This window comes from Micropterus salmoides, unplaced genomic scaffold (assembly GCF_014851395.1).
Source record: "Micropterus salmoides isolate LMB-PRFRI ecotype aquatic unplaced genomic scaffold, ASM1485139v1 Ms_hic_scaffold_5, whole genome shotgun sequence".
Classification (NCBI taxonomy): domain Eukaryota; kingdom Metazoa; phylum Chordata; class Actinopteri; order Centrarchiformes; family Centrarchidae; genus Micropterus; species Micropterus salmoides.
In genome coordinates, this window is record NW_024044237.1 from 32,491,320 (window position 1) to 32,513,945 (window position 22,626).

Genomic DNA, 22,626 nt, shown 5'->3' on the forward strand with positions numbered 1-22,626 from the left:
CTGTTTTGCAGTAAGCAGAAGTTTTCAAGGACGTTCAAGTATCCATTTTGTGGGATCTTTAAGCCATTCTCCAGTGGGATAAAAACAGGTGGCCTAAAGCTGAAAGCATTCTATGGGACTCAAACAAAGGCAAAGTAAAAAGACATTTTCAAAGCAAAATGTTCCATAAAGAAAAGTGTTTTCAATTTGTGGGTTGTGCCTTTCACCAAACGCATGCTGGCATATCCTCCATTGTGTCCTAAATTTACAAATAATTGGGTAGAATGCAGAAAACTGACTGATTTTTTGTGACCACCATAACATGTTTTGGGTTTCTTTTATCCACAAATAGCATGTTTACTTGTAGAATACATCAACAAAAGCACAAGGTCCTGTACAATGGTACTGTATTATTATACAGCATAATGATGGTTTTAATAACATAGCTCATGTGTTTATCTAACGCACTCTAGATTTGAGTGTGATGGTTTTAATTAATTTATTTTTTTTACTGTGGCTGTGACTGTGATAAGGCATATAGTCTCATGACTTCAGGCAAGGTTTTGTGTCACATCGCCCACATGATAAAATTTGTATTCCAACTTTCTGCTGACTGATGGAAACGACAAATGCTTTTCCACTAATAATGCATAATTACCATCATTATCATTTTGTGATCTTATTTATTACCTGCTGAGGTCATACAAAGAGACAACGGGCACCAATGACTCACAGATTCTCCCACAAAAGACTCACAGATTCTACCACAAGTCACTACACAATTTACTTGATTACACCAGCAAATTATTGATGCAGACACTTTTTGTCCATTCAAGAAGACCGATATCATTAATGATGAATACATCATTGCTGGTGAGCTGGACAAAGGAAGAGTGACAGTTTCCATCTGAAAATCTGAATCAGTTCGTAGAATGATCCAGTTATTAAGGCCACTTTAACAGCATCAGGCTGGGTGAATTCATCTTAAAAGCTGATGCAATTTGTGCCTGCAATTGTTGATGAATGAGTCTATTGGCTTGTGCAGAGCTCTTTTTGAAGGCTTATGTGCGCCAAAAATACTTAATTTGCATATTGTTTAATTAATTATATAGAATCGCTGTGCTCTTAGCAGATTAAAGCTTGCATATGCAAATGCTTCAATGTAAAGTGCTTAAAATAGGCTCTAAAATTTTGTCTAAATGACTTTCCCATTGCGCAACAAATGAAGCTCATATGCAATGATCTAGTATAAGTGGAGATTTACATTTAATAGCAACATTAATTGTCAGTGCAGGAAGTAGTGTCACATTCATACATCACAATAAAAAGTGAAGATAGAGATGGCCATAAAAGCATTTGCATTAAAACCAGCAGGAATAGCTTAAACATGACCACAATCTTTTTCAAGTCTCTACAGTGTGGTAACATTTAACTCACCAACCTCAGTAACTAACTACAATTTAACAACCAAATTATTTGGTTTCTTCCTGGTTTAAATTTGGGACTTAAATTGGAACTCCAGTGCAGTTGTAACTAATAGAAATTATGTACAAAACTATAGAAATTTTACCCAGGTTTTTTTTTTTGCATTACAGGTCAGGGAGGGATTGTGGTCATGTTTAAAATATAAAATTGTATGACAATCAAATAAGAAACAAACAAGAAAAAAAAACATTTTAACCAGTGAGCTCTACACAATTATAAAAAAAGAGACATTGCATTTGGTATTTGTACCTGGTAAATCCCCTTTATCTTGGAATTGCACCTCCTGGATAAATGAAGGTCAGGCATGTTAAAGACTGATTATGACCTCCAGGGGAAATGCCAAAGACCAGTTCAGTCATCATCAGGGTCAGGATCAATGCATCCTTCACACCAGCGACATTAATCCGACTGGTCTGTGTCTGCATCTACTGCTTTTATTTCTTCATGTGTCTCAGACATGTTAATCTCAGATTGCAGCTGTCTGATCTTAATTAGCGTACTTCAATCAGTCAGAATTCTAAATTTGTAACTCACACAAACTAACTGGTGTTAAGAATTATAGACCGTTTTGCTTTCCAAATGTCCTTCTCAGAAGTAAAGGGTGAAGCAATACCTTTCTACCAGTTACTGTGACTTTTGACTGATTTCATTACCATAACCATTACTAGCACTGTCACAAAATTTTTATATTTTCTTTTATTTTTCTTAGGATCCTGCTTCACATTTCAAACTTGACAAAGTCCTTAATGTTCCTATATCTAACTGTCTCATAACTCTCTATACTTTGGCACCACCAGGCATCTTTATCCCAGCATAACTCCATACATTCCTGTGCGCTGCATCACTGTGTTTTTCAAACCCAAGAACATGCTAAGACTACCCTACCCGAAAGACTACACACCCAAACACAAGAAAAGCAATCTAGCGTGCAGTGCCAAATGCAGTGAGGAATGCACAGACCAGCATATCTGGGAAACTAAACAACCACTACACAAACAGATGGCACAATACAGAAGAGCTAACTCCTTAGGTCAAATGGGATTTTTATACAGATAGATTTTATAGAATTTGAAACAGTTGACAGCATTTTTTTTTATGTGGTGGAGGAAACCCATTAAAAGTATCCTCAACCAAGTCCAGTTGCCCTTGATTTACTCTTCATAGCATAACTATGATCTGGATGACTGAGAATCCTCACAAACATTTTATCTCCTTGTGTTTTAGCCTGCAACCAACAATTGGTTCCCTATCCCTCGGGATCATCGCCTGTACTCCTGCCAGCCTGCCCAACTCTCCGCCAGCTATGCTCTCAGCTTAGCTTTGCTTCACCTGCCTGCCACTCTGCCTTCACTCAGCCCACTACATTTAAGATGAATAGTGTTGTTTTTTAAAGTGCTACATGATGCTTTTATCCAGTTCATGAAAGCTATTACATCAGTACATTGTTCTGATGCTATTACTAGGAAAATAGACAAAGGAATTAAATGGAAGATGCCATAGTCCTACCCACGCTGTTTGACATGTGATCTCTGCTCTCTAATTCTCTCTAATTAAATAGTAAAGTCTATCAGTTTTAAAGGAGGAAATTGTTAAAAATAATTTAAATGATCTCAAAACAGCAGGGCTTGTGACTAAATTCATTTCCGGCCTAACATAACTGCTAAAAGAAAAATTCACAATATCCTCAGGCATTCTGCTTGAATGGTTTGGTGTGTACGAGTATTTGATGATGCAAACCAAATTTCTTGATTGGGATACTTTGTGTGTTTGAGCATCTGTTGTTTCCGGTCATTCCAGCAACAAATAAAATGTCATTAAGAAGTCACACGTTTCAGTTATTAAAAAAAATTGGCAGCCTGCCATTGTGCAGCTACGATGCCAGGATTCTGTTGGTATTTTATAAGGCTTTAAGACTGTGTACAAGCATTGTGAGGAGTGCCATTTTATTAAAGGGAAACAGATTTTCAACAAGCTTTTATTATTAAATGTGGGTAGTATATGCAAATGAACTATGTTCAACTTCCCTCCATGATGCCTGCACCCAGAGCTCCCCGCTCATTTGCCGCAAAGGTCAGCTCGTTGATGTGAAACGCTCACTTTAGGGCTGTTGTTTGAACTACAGATTGTGCTTTGGCATTGTTGGTATGCCCCCTCCATTGACAGCCGAATAGAGAGAGGGCCAAGGCAGAATGCAATGTTTCTATAGATATGGAAGAAACTATTCAAAATGCATACTTTTACCATCACTGAGACATGAGGACAAAAGGAAGCAGAGAAGAATCACAAATCACAATCAAGTAATAAAGTCACTATGACTGTTACTTGAAGTGCACAGTTAAATCTTCTTTGTTTGTGTATGTATAACTTTGTGTGTGTTAGCAAAAATAACTTAACCCCGTACATCCTACCCTGGTGGTGTTACCAATCTACCAGGTGTGTGAGTGTAACGTGATAGGCTATAAACACAGAGAAGCTGTGCAGCCTTTCCTATGGGAGATGAAAGCAGAGTAATGGACGTCTTCCGTCATATAGCTACAAACCTCTGAAGTCCAGAGGTGGCTCAGTTCACTGTGGAGTTCCTATCAATGGCTGACAAGGAGGTATAATGTCAAAATGTCAAAATGAGGGATGACGATTAAGCAGTGGATTAGACAAGTCATTGGTGTGGGAGAACTGGGTTTGATTCCCAACACGACATCCACCAATCTCTGAGCAAGACTCTTAATCCCTAGTTGCTCCAGAGGTGTGCAACCTCTGTTATACAGTCCCTTCCAAAAGTATTGGAACGGTAAGACAAATTCCTTTGTTTTTGTTGTTCACTGAAGACATTTGGGTTGAAGATCAAAAGATGAGTATGAGACAGGAATTTTGCCAGGACACCAGGGAACCCCCTACTCTTTGCGAGAAGTGCCATGGGATCTTTTAAAGACCACAGTGAGTCAGGACCTCAGTTTAACGTCTCATCCGAAGGACGGCAGCTCCTACAGCATAGCGTCCCCATCGCTGCACTGGGAACTTACTATTAGGACCAGAGGGAAGACTGCCCCTCTTCCAGCAGGAACTTAGTTTTCCCAGGAGGGCTCCCATTCAGGTACTGGCCAAGCCTAAAGCTGCTTAGCTTTAGTCATTCAGCAGTAGCAGGGTTTATATTGGTATGGCTGCAGGCAGAAACTATTGGTGTCATGAGCAACAGACGTCGAACAGGTCAGCCAAGGAAAACAACAGTAGTTGATGACAGAAATACTGTGAGAGCTGTGAAGAAAACCCCCAAAACATCAGTAAGTGACATCAGCAACGACCTCCACAGTGCAGGGTGAAGGTATCACAATCCGCTGTTGGAAGAAGACTCAGAGAGCAGAACTACAGAGGCCACACCACAAGATGCAAACCACTCATCAGCAGGAAGAATCGGAAGGCCAGATTGAAATCTGATGGACTGATGAGACCAAGATTAATCTCTAGCAAAGTGATGGAAAGGCCAAAGTGTGGAGAAAGAAAGGAACTGCTTATGATCCGAAGCATAAAAGCTCATCTGTGAAGCATGGTGGAGGTAATGTCATGGCTTGGCCGTGCATGGCTGCTTCTGGAACAGGCTCATTAATATTTATTGATGATGGAACTGATGATGGTAGCAGCAGAATGAATTCAGAAGTGGACAGAAACATTTTGTCTGCCAATTTACAGAGAAATGCATTGAAACTAATCAGAAGGAAGTTTATCATGCAGCAGGAAAATGACCCAAAGCACACTGACAACAAAACAAAGGACTTCATCAGGGGGAAAAAGTGGAAGGTTTTAGACTGGCCAAGTCAATCACCTGACCTTAACCCAATAGAGCTGCATTTCACCTCCTTAAGAGGAGACTGAAGGGAGAAACACCCCCAAAACAAACAAGAGCTGAAAGAAGCTGCGGTAAAAGCCTGGAATAGCATCACAAATGAAGAATGCAACAGTTTGGTGATGTCGATGGGTCGCAGGCTTGAGGCAGTTATTGCAAGCAAGAGTTATGCCACCAAATATTAAATGTTATTTACTTTAAGATTATTTGTTCCTTTACTTTTGCTCACCTAAGAATGCTGTGGTTTAAAACAAACGGTGATATGCCCTGAGCTGTTTAACACATCTAGAGGTGAATACCAGGAAATAAAACCTGGAAGAGGCAGGGAAAATGAATGAAAAAAAAGGGGAATCCTTGCAAGAAAGAATAAAAATGCTGCTAAATTTCTGAAATGCCACTTATACAGGAATAATATTGGATGACATCTGTTTTTAGTTAAATATAGTTGGTAATTTGCCATGAAAGGATTAAGAACACAGACAACATCTGAAAATATTACAAATTACAGGTGGTCCCCATGTATTACTATTCCTGTGTGAACAATTGTAATTTTATTTTAGAAGCACTCACTTCTGAGTAAAATAATGAGTGTATAGATGACTTCCATATGGGCAGGCTCACATTACATAATAGCTTGCTTTCAATCCCCAATAACAAGTCTCTAGAGGTGGTCCAAAAATGTCAGAGAGGGAATGAAAATGTTGCGCGTACTTTCAGCAGACTACACATGAATTGATCAGGGCTTCTGTTTTGGAATAAGCACACTCATTGACTGTTTACAATGAGTTCCAGCTCCATAATATCTCAGGATGTCAATACCATTTAGAAATGTATTTTTATTTCTGGAGCTTAACTGCAGCACTGCCTCAGTGTGCAAGAGGGTGATGTTTCATGTACTACACACTACACTAAGTGAAACCATGTAGTCTTCTTTCAAGCATTTTGTGTTATCATTTCTGCCAGATCATTTTATTTTCTCTGCTCAGAAGCAGACATAGATATTGATACAGTACCTGTTGGAACCAAGTAATCTCATGTGGAAGAAGCGCATCTTTTACAACAACAACATCTGTCATTTCTGGCTTACAACAGCCATTATAAAAGAGATAATTGATATCTTTATTCAACACACCCTGTTCCAGTGATATCTTGTTGTCTAAAGTCTCCAAGGCACTGTTCCTTCTCATAAGAACTAGAGCAAGGACATTAAGTAATTGACCTTTATCAAGTGCACTGGATGAAAAGTAAGAAAAAGGACCTTTGCAAAAAAGGTGCTACTGCAGTGTGATAAGGTTACTGAAAAGGCTGCCAGCCATTATCAATGTGTATGTTATAGAGGACACACAGAAATTATAGTGTAGAGAATTTGTTTTAAACATAAGAAGTTCAAATGAAGTTCATGAACAATGATGAAATGATCTTTCTTAAGATTAAGATGAAAGTCGGACAATGTATGACATAATTATTGTAGATTGTCTTGTCTTACTCACAGTCAGAAGATCTCACTAAGAGCAGAACTGCTGGAAATATTAAGACTAGGTGCGATATAACTGAATTAAACTGTCACAGATATATACTAACAGTACAGGTGATGAGGTGCTACTTTAAGGGGCAAGTCTAAGAAATCCTAATGCCACTTTAAAAGTCTATATCTATAGAATTGCTCAAGGGAAACCACACAGCAGCAAAAGACAGTATTTGTACAGAACTGGTCTCTGCTGACCAATGTTTTTGCACGTTTTATCCAGATTACCACAAACTTGTTAATTTAATGGTAACTACTCTATAAAAAGACCTGTGGTGGAGGCACTGCTTGGGTCTAACCTGAGCATGAGAACGAAGAAAATAAAAGGGTAAATGGGACCTCTACAAAAGTCAGGGAAGAATGTTCCCATGCATCTCTTGCTCAGGGTCAAAAATACCACATGCTTGCCCATTATCAAATTGGTTCATGCCCTCTGATGCAACAGGCAAATGCTAAATCAGATTTAGTATTTAATACAGGATGGCATCTGTTCACCTAGTGTTTCAGTTGAATCTGCAGTCTAATTAACTGGCTTACTTGTCTCTAATTTGTGAATGTGACAAAATAGTTTGTGTCATTTACAGGCCACCATAGTGCACAGAGGATAAGGAAAGAGAGATGGAGGCACATGAAACTCCTAGTGGGGTCACAGGGCACTGTAATATCCCTATGATATAGTTTAACCTTCCCAGCATAAACAAGGATTTTATGAAAAGTAAGCTGCTGAGCTACATTCATCACTACTGAATACCGATAAGATCATCCCATCCAGACATGGAGACAGAGGATAGCGAAAAAGATTAAATATGCAATTTAGGCCATTATACAGTACATGTTAAACATCATTCTCTTATCGCTGCGAAACATGTGTTCTATTTTTAGAAACACGTCAAGAGAGTACAGACCATGCATTTGAAAGTGAGGAAGGGTATTCACAGAGATGAAGTCATCTCTAACACATCTTAAAACAACTGTTGCTACTTTATTTGTCCCTGCTGAAAATTATTTAGGAAATGTCTAAGCAGCCGGGCCGGCGTGTGGCAAAGGCGACATAGGGCGCAAAATGTCATGGGGCGCCACAAGAGAAGGTTTTTGACTCGGCGCAAATCAACCCTGCCCAGCTGCTGCGACCCTGGCGTATGCCGTGATAGTAATTAAGTGCACGTCACGCTCTAAGTCCAGACAGTTGTAACGAGTCATGTCGTTGTGTAGAGTTTTGCAATATAAAAATCTAAAACCTGAGGCGCTGCCTTGCTCTGTTTGGGAATGTGAGCTGCAATTTACTGGAGCTGCTGAAGTTAACATGTGTGTGGATTTGTGGTGAGTGTTTACGTCACAGTGCAGTCTATGCACTTTCAAACTGTCTAAAGCGGATAATTCCAGTGGAGCAATAAGTAATGCACAGCAGAGTATAGGGCAGGTAGAATTGAAAAATATTATGTGTGCAGAAAACCTGCTCAAACACAGCTGCTACTAAAGTACAGGAATATATAACTTAAATTAAAATTAACTTATGTGAGGTGGAAAGGTGTAACATGCACATCCCCATGGAAAAGACACAAAAGGGGAGGGAAGACTGAATCATGCCTACATGTGTGCTGACTCTGCAGATTTTATAAAATTAGAAAAGTTGATCTACAGGAGGCTATTTAAAAGCAATAGCCACAGAATGCCTGAAAACCTTACTGCATTATATTCTATTCATTTTTTGTATATTTAGAATTTTTACCTGCTGCCTGAATTTTGTGTTTCCCTTTACATATATTAAGATTTTTCCACTGTAAATTGAGGCAGAAATTGGAGCGGAAATTTTCACCACAATGCAGGAAATTAAGTCTGCAATGCTTAAAATTTTCTGGGGAAGGACCGCCAGACCCTCCTCTTTATTTCTGTCCCCTCCACCATTGAAACTAAACCAGTGCTCTTGCATTTCAAGACATCTACCCCATAATGCAAAAAAACACCGCCGTTTTTTTTATTCACCACCTCTGCAGTCACCTGCAGCTCACGTTAGACTATCAAGTCGGCGAAAGTCAGCCGCCCGTCATCTCAAACGCAACTATTGTCAGGGCTGGTCCTGTAACACGACTGCCAAATACAGGTTTGCTGCAAGGTTCTTGTCTTGCAGCAACAATTAGGATCTCGTATTGTAATGGGAATTCCATGAGTACCATCTCCAAACACAGTCATGTAATTAACGTTACTCACTGAGGGCCTCTGGTTTATGTACTAGGGCATGATTCTCTTTACAATAGATTTAGACTGAGTGTCCTCCAGAGGACCTCTTAAAGACAACATGTTCTAGAGGTAAGATAGTACTGAGCCTGAGATTAGGATAAAAGCTGCTTTTTTTTTACTTCCTACCTCTACTTGCCACTGCATGTGGAACCAATATCTGCACCTTATCAGGCCACATTCCCAAGCTAAGTTCTTTTTACAGGGGAGCAATAGAAAGCATCCTGAAGAACTGGCATGGGATGTGAACAACACAGGACAGGAGGGCTCTGCAGCAGGTGATTAAAACTGTTCAGAAGATCATTGATACCCATCTCCCAAGCATCAGTGATATCGGTGAGGTGAGGTGCCTACAGAGAGCCCAAAGGATACTAAAGGACAGCGCCCACCCCAGCCACAGCCTGTTCACGCTGCTGCCTTTGAGAAGACATATATGAACTGCTGCCACCCCACCAGACTGCAGAGCAGCTTTTCCCCCCAAGCAGTCAGACTTTTAAACTAAAATTCAAACTCAGCACTGCTCCACTAAGTATAGTTTATTTCATTAGTTTATTTAAAATATTTTTTTATATTACTGTATATTGTCTGTTACATAGCAGAAGGGAGTTACATACTGAATTTCACTCTATAACCTGCAGTAACATGACCCATAAATCTTCATGTACCTTATCAGACCTTATCAGATTAGATCTTATAAATCCAGTAACATGGCTGCTGAATACAAGTTTGCTGGGAAATAAAGGACAATTATTGTATGTTGCTGTGGTACGTAGGATCTTCTTTAACTTGCCCATGTGGTCGCATGTGCCATCTTCCTCGCTTTCCCCCTTTATTGTCCCACACACACACACATACCTGCGTTGCATGCTTGCTGATAGTTGTATGCTATGATTGTGCTTAGACTAGATAATACTGGTTTATTGGCTGAAGTTATTGATTACTGATCGGTGCTAAATATACATGAACTCTACTGTACCTTTAAAGAGCAGTTGCCTGTGGTTATTTACAGTATGTAAGTGTTAAAACAGTGATGTGTGATGGCCAGTGCTCGGATTCACCTGGCACTGTCCTCCTTATTAATGTAAAATTGCATTTAAATATTGACATTTTTGAGTGGACAACAAGTCTTATTTTTACTATGACTGTTTTCTCAGAATGTTTTTAAAATTACAAGAATTGCACTATTATTTCACTACATAAATATTGCACATCCATCCACCCATCCATCCATCATCAACACTTATCCTGTGTACAGGGTCGTGGGGTGGCTGGAGCCAATCCCAGCTGACATCGGGTAAAAGGCAGGGTACACCCTGGTCAGGTCGCTATAGATTATCACGCAGGTATATTATATTTAATAAAAGGTATATTTGCTTTCTTTATTATAGTTTTTCTGTAATTCTTAAAGGAGTACAGTTTCATGCCTGATAGCATGAAACCAAACCCAAAAATGATTTAGAGAACTTACTTCAGTACGTGTGTGGAGCCATTGATCTGCGTGGCTGTACAGGGAGTGCCGGATCCCAGGATGGACGGCCTGCGGTACCTCTTCCTCCCACAGCACAGGATGATGAGGAAGGCACGGCGGAATGACTTGTTGAGGAAGGCGTAGAGGATGGGGTTCAGCATGGAGTTGATGTAGCCCAGCCACAGGCAGGCCGCCCACAGCTTGTCTGGCACTGTGTAGTCAATAAAGGGATCCACCACATTGGTGATGAAGAACGGCGCCCAGCAGAGGCAGAAACACCCCATAATGATGCAAAGAGTCTTTGCTGCCTTAGTTTCTGTTCGCATACGGTGGTTGCGTTGATGGTCAGCAGAGTCTGTGCCAGCACCGACCCCTGAAGTACCAGGCGCGTTGGTACCAGCTCCTCCTGCTCGCTGCAGCATGCTGATCTGCAGGGCATGTGCACGGGCCGTGACATAAATCCTCTGGTAGGCCAGCACCATGAGGACCAGAGGGATGTAGAAGGCCACCACAGAGCAGGTGAGGGCGTATGGCTTGTTGACCATGAAGACACAGGACGTGGAGTTGCTGCCCTCGTTGTGGCGCCTCTGCTCAATCTGGTAAAAGAAGTCCCATCAGTGAGGACAGTTAGACAAGCACCTCAAGTCTAGATTCAGACACATTTCTGCTGTTTTGTTTCTTGTACTCATGTAAATATAATTGCAATAAAACTTTTGTTAGTAGCCTGGCATTTAGAGCTGTGATTATCCCAACCATAAAAAACTGTTATAACCACACATTGACTGTCAGGTTGTAATGTTCATTACAAATCAGAATACAAAACTATTCAAAGGATGGAAAATTTAGAGGACATTGCCTTCACATATCCATGCTACTAGACTCGTAGCACTAAGAACCTATAGGCTGGTTTGAGGGTAAGGCCAGAGGAATGGTCTTGTTGTTACCTAAATCAAAAGATTTTAACCTCCTTATGGTTTAGGAAACCTTGTACTCAGTGGTGCAATGGTTAGCGCTGTTGTCTCACAGCAAGAAGGTTGTGGGTTCAAACCCAGGTTGCCCCGGCATTTCTGTGGGAAATTTGCTTGTTGTCTGCGTGGGTTTGCTCCGGTTTCCCCCACCATCTGAAACATGTTAGATCAGTCAGTGCTGTTTGACCTGGGATGGCATTTCAATCTGGAGTTGGTCCCTGGGTGCTGTACAGTGGCTGCCCACTGCTCCCTTTAAATGCAGAGGATGAATTTCGCTACATGTATGTGACAATAAAGTATGTTTACATTTATAAATCAGTCAGAGGAAAACCTTAGAAAACAGCAAAGATTTACAACCCTCTTCCACAGTCGATATTGATTTCTGTTTACCATGGCGACATTCGTTCCCCAGACTTTACCAAGTAGTTTTGATTGCCTAAAGCATAACCATACCAGAACCAGGGCTGAAATATTGGAAAATGCTCATAGAGGTGATATTTTTCTCAATTTTACAGAGGAGATTTTGAATGAGGAGTCAGACTGATGGACTGGCCTACTGACCGATTCTGCTATTGCTAAGCCACACTGGATGCTTTAATCAAATATGACTTTAACTTATTATAAGTGAAAACATAGTACACAGAGGAACCAGCTACTGTAATGGATTCAAAAACGTCCTTCTACATTGTCATTATCTTGTTCTTAGCTGACAGATGTAGATTAATAAAATGCGTTATTTTATGCTTTGATAAAATTTAAATTAAAATGCAATTGCGCTGAAACAGATTAGCATTAGAGTCATGCACAAATGACTCAACTCAATCATATGAACACACATCAATTTAATTAAAGGGTGGTTTAATTTTGAGGACAATACAGAGTTTGTAGGAATAAGTCCCCAAGTAATCACACGTGTTAAGCTGCTGGACAGCTCTGCCTTCCTATCCAATGTAACGCCTCACAACTCACTTAAAATCCCACGCTCTGCTCAGTTTAGTCTCCACAGTAAAAGGGGAACACAGCTCCTGAGGGAGAGGGAGGCTCTGCACGTCACCATTAATCACAGTGAAGTCCCATCCCAGTATTTCCGCTGCTATCATCTCATCTCTGTGGGAAACTATGGCTCAGGGCTACGAGATGGATAATACTGAATAATACACTCGTGTGTAAAACTGAAGTTGTTTTTATGAATGGGCTGACAAATTGAAGTGTAACATGCTCAATGTTAAGGTTTCCTGCCCAGCTGCATGAGTGTATGTCAGAAACAGTAAACTGTATATTTAATTTTGAAAAAGGAGGCCAAGGTAAGGGCATTCTCTGCATATCAATCTGTTGAATAAAAAGAAACATACAAATGGGTTTGATATGAAAATACTGAAATAGCATTAAAATTATTTTTATTTAACTTCTGCCAAATAAATTAATGAAATAAGAAATAAGCTCTCAAATTGGCAGATTTATGAATATTTGCAGTAAACACCCACAGTGAGATAATATCAGAACTGTACCCATAGCTACAGTATGAGCTAACTAACTCAGTTAAGGTATTTGATCAACACATGTAGGGGTGGGTGATTATCGATGATCTGATTAGAAGTTTTTTTTAACAGTATGGCATTTTATATTGTGATTTATAAATTTGATTAAGAGATATATAAGTGGGTGTCTGTTTTTGACCATCCAGGTAATAAAATCCCTGACAAACCAAGGTTCTTCATCACACTCATGATGCAAAATCCTGTGAATCTAATATTTCCATAAAGCAGTCCTGATCTGTGATTTGCAACAGTGCCTGATCTAATCTAATACCACAATGTAGAAATACTCTGTCATTCAAAAGTATTTGCATCAAAATATACTTTAGGTTATATTACTGGATTATAACTATTGATGCATCGATGAGCAAATCCCTGAAATATTACAGCTTGTAAAGATTGGGCTACTTTTAGTTAGTAATTAGTTATTAAATATATGTAGTGGAGTTAAAAGAATAATTTGCCCTTGGATTTGTAGTGGAATAGAACTATAAAGTAGCAGAAAATCAAGTAAACCTCAACCTCAATTACCTTAAAAAACTGTAAACACAGTATGTGAGTGATTTATTTTCCACCACTGACAATCATTTTGACACATTTATATTGTCTAATGGTAAAAATAGTGGTCAATTCTAAATACGGTATTCGACAAGGCCATAAAAATGGTAGGAACCAGTGAAAATAGTGACAGTGTGTGTCTCTATTGGCACTTGAGTTGTGGTTGTTTTGCCAGAACTGACTAGCTACTCAGAATATTCAACAGCTCTAATTGGACCCAGAGAGAGACGATGCTACCGCACTAACTGTGTATGTGTGTGTTTGTTAGAAAGACACGAAGGCAAAGATTTGTGTGTGATGTGTGTGTCACTTCCAGTGCTGCCAAACAAGAGCCAGCCAGTCCTCCTGTTAACAGTCAACTCAGAAGTAACTTTTGCTGGCGTTCAGATAAAGGCAGACAGGGGTGAGAGAGGTTAATAGTGGCAGGGGAGTCTCTCTCTCTCTCTCTGTCCTCAGACACTCATGCTGGCATCTGTCTTTGTCTGCATGCATGTCTCTCTCCTCTGCTTTCTGATCTACGTTGCTTTGTTCTTTTCATTAAAAGTCATCTTGTCTTTAGTAACTGACTTGCTCAAACCTTTCACTCTCAAATTTGCACAAGAATTTCCTTCACACTCAGTCAATGTTTGATACACCCAAATAACACAGTTTCCCACTTATCACATACTGCATATATTCATGACTTTTGGAAATGTCATATCATGTATTGAGCATTTGTTCCATCTTCTAAGACAGTAAATAAAGATTAGTTCATATTGCACTTTTCAAAACAAAAGTTACATAGTTCTTCAAAATAAAACCACAACAATTCAGAAATGTACTCAGGGGCCTCTACCATGTAGTGCATAATAGGTACTAACTAAAATTTTGGATTGAATGCTATACTCTACTGGCAGGCAATGGAGAAGGGCCAACCCTGGAATAATGTGCTATCCTGCACTTTGTTATAAAACAGGCTGCAGCATTTTTGAACCATCTGCATCAGCTCCTTGGCTGAAGCAAGAGTATAATGAATTACAGTAATCTAGTCACGAAGAAACAAAAGCATGGATTAGTTTCTCAGCACTTTCAAATGATTAAATATGTCTGACCTTTGAAGTATTTCCTAAAAGGAAAAAGAATGATTGTTCATAAATTTCTTAATTTGAATGGAAAAATCCAGACAAGAACCACAGTGCACAGCTAGATATTACACGTTAAAGGTCACATATATTTCTGCATGGTCTTTAAAGAACTCTCAAGTCCAATAATAAAGACTTTTGGACTTCTGGACCTCTTTCTCTACATTCTACCTCAGTTATGGGGGAAGCAGTTGCTCTAACTTTTATTGCTTGTGACCCCTTCAAACAAATCAACATCTTGCAACCCCTTACCACAGGTTCTGGCTTTACTGTGGACAGAAGTTATGAGACGATGAAACTGAAGACTGATTTTTCATACTTGGTTTATCCAGTATTTAACAAGAAAAAAAACCCACTTTATTTAGAGTTATTAGGTTTTTTTTTCACCTTCCTCACTGGATTGAGTTGCAATTAAACAACTGTGACGTGACTGAAAGCTTCAGAGACAGAACCTTATGTGAAATTACAATTTCCAAACTTTGTCTGTAGGCCTATTGTGCTGAGTTTTAAAATTAAATTACATTTATGTCTTTTACTTTACTTTAATTCTGTTGTCATATTTGTTTTATTATGTGGGAATGTACCGCAATGATTGCACTCAATTTCGTTCTACTCTGTGCAGTGACAATAAAGGAATCTGAATCACAGGCCCACAGTCTCAGACTTTGAAAAATCCCTGTTCTAGCTTATATATTATTTGACATTGAACCTCACTGCACAAACAAGACACTCATAACACTGACTCATCCATTAAATGCTTTTCATTTTCAGATTGAAATAAAGAAACAGCTTGACTCCATATCTTGGGTGTCAGTTGTCTTGTCTTTCTGTCTCTGTGTCTGACATGTTTATGTTGTTTCCATAGCAACACAGGAATTATTTCCTCCTTCTTGTAAACAATGCTTCTCAGGACTATAATTTGTTTTGCAGCACATGTGGACACTAATAGTTTTTCTATGTTTATGTAAAACATATTTTGTTGTACTTGTTTACTCATTTTCATCACTCTCTTTTTCTCCCCTCCATTTTCACTTAATAGCAGTGTAGTAGGCTACTATCATGAACTTGCATATGTTGTGGAGAATAAAATATTTACTATATGTTCTCTACCTCCAATCAACCCAGGATCACCAGAGAATATCCCCACTCGCACACACACACACACACACACACACACAAACACCCTACAGCACTCACCAGGTGGTCAATGCCGATGCTATTCCAGCCCTGCATGATGGGCAGAAATGAGATGAAGGTGGGAATAACCCAGCAGCCACCGATCATTAGAGCCACTCGCATGGGCGTCATTTTGTTCCGATAGACCAGAGGCTGGCAGCAGATAGCGTAGTACCTGCAGACAAACGATAGAAATGGGATAACTTTCCCATACACAGAGGACAGACGGCAGATAACATAAACTGTATAACTTAATCAAATCAAGCAGCCACATCACTTTGTCAAATATAAATGACTCAAAACTAAAAGCTTCAGACAAAAGAAACTTTGTACATAAATGATGTAGTTTGAAACCATGTTTATTTCTGGTGTTTTCTTCTCTCCCTCAATCTCACTGTTTCTCTCTCTTTTCCATTTTAAATTAGCTCTTTTGGCAAGACAAGAGGGTGTCAGGTGCCAATGCATTTGCAAAAATATGCTAACCACCAATAATTAAGCAGTAGAGCATTTTCTCCCTCGCCTTCTTCTCATGTCTCTTTCTCTTCTCTGTCTTTCTCTCAATCCCTCTCTCACATCTTACTCTGCCTATTTTTGCATTTAAAGATTTAATTCCTTCATCTCTCTCTCTCTGTGCCATCGTCTCTCCCTCTTTTTTTTATTCTACCCTTTTTCTCCTTTCTCCATTCACAGCCCTTAAACCTACACCTTTCACTACAGCTACCCTTTTTTTTTTTAAATGTCCCCATTACTATGCCTTATCTGATATCTGAAAATAAAGCACAGGGTGACAAGAAGAGAATAACTCTCATGACATTATCACAGTCCATCTGACAACAGTCCCTCTTGTTGGGACCTATAGTCAGTAAATTGTTAATTGGCTCCTGCATCACAGGAGACGGGACGTTCAGTTTATCAACTGCAGCATCTCATCACTTGTGCTGCGTGACAGTTATTAGTCCCACAAGAGGCTGACAGAGAAGCTGGACACAGAAACAATCTGTCATGTGATGAATTATATGGTAAACCTTCCTTTTACAGTCACCAAATGTACCTCTTATTTACCACAGTTATGCATATGATATATTAGAGTTGCCCCTCTGCGGACATCTTCTGTATTATGAGGTCATAGAGACAGTTGTTCAAGTTGAAGAATAGAAAGTGTAGTTGACTACACATACGAATGGACAACCTACAAACATTTTAGGGCTACATTTTTTTTCGAGTTGTTCATATTTAAAATATATTTTTGTGTATTCCTTTAGATAGATTCAGATCTGTCTCTTCCATTGTCCACTTTAATCACGCTTTTCTTTCATGCCAAAAAGCCAGGCAGCTTGGACTTTTCAAATAAGTTAAAAAAAAACTGGATTTGGACTTGTTTACAATCCTCCTCTAAAATAGGATTATTCATATTCTCTTTATCTGTCTCACCTATTTGTAACTTACACACATTTGCTCTGACGTTATCACCAGCAAGTGCGTGTTTCTGCAAGAAAATTATATCAAACCCTCCAGCAGTAATTCTCACCATGCAGTGATATCATTAAGGCGACGCTGGCGCTAAACTGCATGAATGGAATAGCACAGACGATAGAGAAATACTATGAATGAGCGCGAGGAGAGGGAGAAGGACTGTGAGAGGGAGAGTGAAAAGAGAGGAAGAATAAAAAAAAGAGGGAAAGAGAGAAAATGGTAAAAAGGAACAGAAGAAATGAAAAAGACAATAGGAAAAAAAGGAGATGGGAAAAGATGAAGAGGAACAAGAAGAAAGAAGCAGAGAAGGGGGCAGGAAAAGGAAGAGGAGAGGAGGACAATAAACAGAATGGGTGTCAGAAAAGAAAGAGATAGAGAGAAATTAAGAAAGACACATTAATCCCGTCATAGAAATGCTCAAAAACAGATGCTGAATTGCTTACTGCAACAAATCCTCTACAGCTGCAATTTTACCTGGCCTGGTCAATGAGTGTGTGTGTGTTTGTGTGTTTGTGTGTTTGTGTGTTTGTGTACACACTGAACATTCAGATCTGTTCCAGTATGATAGGAAACAGATGAAGTTGACCAACCGAGCCACTCAGTCCTCCATTAACCCTCCAACGTGATGTGTCTACGCGTATCTGCACGTGTGTGTGTATGTATTTGTGTGTATCAGTGTGGCTTCGTAGCACATGTGTGTACCCGTGTCATGGTGAAGAAATGCCGGTTGCAGCGTTGTTGTACAGACAGTAAAAGAGTTTTTGCCTTGCGCCGCCAGTGTGCGTGCCGTTATCTGCTGTGTTTGACATCAGATTGTTTACAGTTTTATTACGCTCTGATTGGCCAATGTGGCTTTACAGTTAGGGTCATATCGCCGCCTGGTGGTTTGGTGTGCTCTTGACAGCGCTTGATAGCGTGTTTTTGAATTTTCACGTAGGGGAAAGCCCTGTAGCGTCACTTTTGAACGCTAGGAAAAACTCCAGTTATAAAAAATACCGGTGTACACTTGGATTAGGTCTGAATGTAGACTTAGTCTCCACACAGGTGTTTTAATTTATTAGGTTTTTTAATTTATATTTGGCTGATTAGACCTGTCAGGTTGACGTTGGGTGGTAATTTGATTGGAATTACATGATGTGACCAAGCTTAATTGTCTTGCTTTAAAAAAAATCCTTTAAAACTAACAGGAGATTGAGCGAGCTGTCAATCAAGTCCAGATGTCCCACTCCCACACTGTCTGGAGAAAGGATATAATCAGGCAACATTAGTGAAAACACCTGTGTAAGTGGACTATAGGGGTGTAAGGGCTTTACATTGTAAACAGGTCACCCCAAATGACAAACATACAGGGAATTATCCTCCTTAATTGCAGCTTTATAAAGCTTTTAACTCTCTGTTTTGGTTTTAGGACACATTTACAGTACGGTTCAGTCTCAACACTCTTATCAACCCGATTTCAAGCAGCAGCTAAACCCACTGTATACCTGCTCAGCACAACTCCAAATGAATGCTAATATTACTCTGTGTCTGCTGGATGAGTCAATATCTGGCATCTGTTTGCTAATATATTAGTGAAAACGGCTTTTTAAGGTGATAATATGTCAGAGCTGTTTGTCTGTGCGCTTGTTTTTTATTTCTCTGTCCCAAAGTGCTGAAAAAGAAATTTAATGCAGCTTTTAAAATACTCATTTATACTTCATTAATCATAAGAATGACAGTAAGATAATTTGATTATATAATAATCAACTGTGATTGAATGTCTAACTCCCAAACTCATCTTCTCAGCAGCAGCTGAATTTACACATTTTTATAACCTTTGCTTATCCTCAGAAGGTTGACTGTGCTCTGCAGCAGTATTAAAGCTAATCCAGTTTATCCCATCGTCAGTCACTGTTGATATTTTGCTGCCTTCCTTGCTATGGTCCTACCTCATTACCTACTTGCGGCGCATGGCATTTCACAGCCATCAGTAATTTAGAGTGGCTGTGTATACTGTGTGTGGTCTGCAAGTGCTGTGGCATTAAAGAAGGTCAAGAAACCCTTTTCTATTTGAATTGCCAAAATAGTCATGTTGAAAGGTTGCAAATGGATGTGGAGGGCTGAATGACAACCCCCAACCCCTGTGTCTAACACAAGTATGAATGCATTGCATTGTCATACACAAAAGCACAGTATAAATGCACTCACCCCATATGCTTAAATACATACAAAGAACCAATAGTATGCAGAGATGCACAGAGGCACTCACACACTCTCACCCACATTAACCTGGAGAAGATTAGAAGCAGACATGGCATGGCTGAATGGCAGCATGTCCAGACCATGAGCACTTTAAATGGTCCCTGTTTCCTTTTGATCTACAAAACATTTCTCTCTGTTTATTTCAGACATTTTTATTCAGACATTATTTATACGGAAGCTGGTTTCTGAGAAAATCCAAACCCAAAGTATATTGCTGCATTCCACGTTCACATGCTGCTGAGGGACATTTGATTATGTCTTCACCTCAAACATGAGGAAAGTTTGCAACCAGAGGGATCCGTTCAAATCCTCCACAGTCCCCATATAAGTTTAGACACGCACCATGACTTTGAAAATATATTTAAAAAAACAAATGCAGCTTTGTGCAAAAAGTCAACTTGCTTCTCATAAATCACAAAAACAAATTAGTTAGGTGAAAAATAAATACAATTAAAAGGCAGTATGTACTGTTGTATATAATAATCTTTTTTGCAGTAAGAGTATGTAAGTATAGAATACATTTACTTACTAAACACACTGCATATTCCGTAAAAAAAAAAAAAAAGAATTAAATAAATTTGTTATCATTTCTTCCATTTTCTATTGCACATTCTTTGTGGAACACCAATGCCCATCAACACAGCAATCAAAATAAAACATTTTAATTTAATGTACCTACAGTATTTTAGCTTTTTCAAATTTTGCAGATTTTTGTATTTATAGAGGGGGAAATGTTGCCCTTGCCCTGCGATGGACCTGTCCATGTCCCCGCCTTTCGCCTGATGTCAGCTGGGATTGGTCCCAGCCCCCCCACGACCCTGTACGCAGGATAAGCGGTTGACGATCGATGGAAATGTTGCCCTTTTGTGTGACAGGGGATTATTAAACATTACAGAGTAGCTTGCACCTACAACATCATCTTGTTTATTGTTCTTTTAGTACAACTGATTAGACTGATTTGATCCATCTGGGATGCCAGGTGGATGCAACCAAATGCAATTAATAACACTCCAGGACAGCAGACCAGCACCACTCTGGGTCTTAAGAAACATAGGTCAAAATGTGATTTTTAGTGACACATTTCAGGTTATTTACATTGACCAAATAGTACTGCCCTACTGTGAATTTAATCCATATTGGCAGGTTTAGACATTTTTGGTCGCAAATGAGATATGAGAGGTGGCTCTGTGACATACAGAGAAGACGCACACAAATGCAGAATGAATGCAGGCATAGTATTAAAGCAAAAAGCCATTAACTAAAATACCTGCCATTATGTAAGAGGTTGTCAGAAGGTTTTCTAAAAAGGCATTTGCTATCAAAAAAAGGCTCAGTTTGTCCTTTGGAAATCTTTATTCTTGGACTCTGCTTCACTGTATTCAGCCTGTTGTCTGTTTATAATCACACCATCACTGCATTTCTTTTTTGTTCTCTATACAGTAGCTTCCTGCTATGTTTCTGCCTCTTAGAAATTGACAAAGTCATGACAACAAGATAAACTCAATCTGCTGATGAAGATCCTATAATAATGACTGAAAGCTCCAGAACAGTTACTGTGGACGTGGTGAGATTTTTTTGTTTCTCAGCTGTTTTTAAAACTAGATTTTGACACAGGGCCCTTAAACAAAACATGGACGCAAGATAAGCTAGTAATACATTCACACTATTTAATATCGTACTTTTATTTGTAAATTAAATCAGATTACCACAACCAATTGACATGCCATGAATTTGAGAATATTTTAGCAAATACTTTTTCCTGTTTGGCAATCCAGCTTTGCTGTTTAATTCAGTAACGGCAGTGTTTTTGATTTCAAATTTACATTTGTCTTTAAAAACAATTGACATTATTGATTATTATTTTGTACTATTTTCCTCTCTCCCACTGTCACTGTCACTTAATCTAGCTCTCTGAGTTTTCTTGTGTTTCTGTCTTAGTTTAAATGTCTCTGTCTATGTTAGCCTCTTCACTGAATGTCTTTATGTTGGAGCATCCTCCTTGTGGCAGTTTTGGTATTTTTAGTCTTAATTCATTTCCATTCAGCCCTTTTCAGTATCTTCAGCTTACAGTGGATGAATGGGAAGCTTTATTCTGCAGCTGTTCACTATTTTCGATGTTCTCTCACTTTCTCCATTTCCCCTTCATTTGCTTTGGTATTACTCTATTTTCTTTTTTTCCCCAGTCACATACACAAGCTTGTGTTGTCTGTCAGCCAAGTTCTTATAGCAGCAATACACTGGAGTCAACGGATGTTTCTTTTCCGGCGCTGAGCATCAAGTGACATTTCAAGCTGCCTCTTTTCTTTTGCTTTCAGCTTGTTGTTTTTCTTTAATTCTGTGTGTTCAGTGTTTTATATTTCTTTGTTTCAACAGCCACAGTGATCTCTGAACTGGTTAAAGGTCTGTCGAGAATTAAATTACAAGAAAGTTGCAATTTTAAAAAAGGCACATTGTTGTTGTGAAACGTCGAAATTTGGTTCGGTTTAGGCACTAAAAGTTATTGGTTAGGTCTACTTAGTTAGGTTGAGGAAAAAAATTGTTTTGAGTAAAAGTAACTATATTACATACATCAGTTAACTTACGTAAGTTAAGTTACTTCATTTGAGTAACTTGCGCAACTTATGTAAGCTACAGAACCTACATATCTAAAAAACATTAATTGTTGACTTTTTGTTTCACACGGGAAACAAACACTGGTCTTGGTTGAAAGTCTGTTTCTGGCCCCCTGTCCATCCCAACCGCCTCCTAACTTTGACTTTTTTGTTAAATATTGTACACCTACCTTTAGCGTTCAAAAGTGACGCTACAGGGCTTTCCCCTGTGCGTTGAACTATGACGCTAAGAGGCTCACCAGTGCGTTATAAACTGATGCCAACGGGTCTTCACCATGCCTCCATATGTGACGACTTGGGAGTGAGAACAGGTTAATGTTGTGAAATGGTCGCAGTTTTATTTGGTTTAGGCACAAACTACTTGATTAGGTTTAAGCGATAAAACAAGGTTTAGGAAAATATTGTAGTTTGG

At 39.2% G+C, this 22,626-nt stretch overlaps 1 protein-coding gene across 2 annotated transcripts in view; it reads right to left on the reverse strand.

Moving 5' to 3' along the window:
- Window positions 1-22,626, reverse strand: part of htr4 (5-hydroxytryptamine receptor 4) — a 182,647-nt gene that overhangs the window by 43,935 nt on the left and 116,086 nt on the right. For both annotated transcript variants that reach the window (XM_038700090.1, XM_038700091.1), the window contains exons 5-6: window positions 15,910-16,063; window positions 10,531-11,126 (exon numbers count right to left, since the gene is read on the reverse strand). In XM_038700090.1, the coding sequence (XP_038556018.1) occupies window positions 10,531-11,126; window positions 15,910-16,063 (750 nt within the window). The remainder of the gene's footprint in view (window positions 1-10,530; window positions 11,127-15,909; window positions 16,064-22,626) is intronic.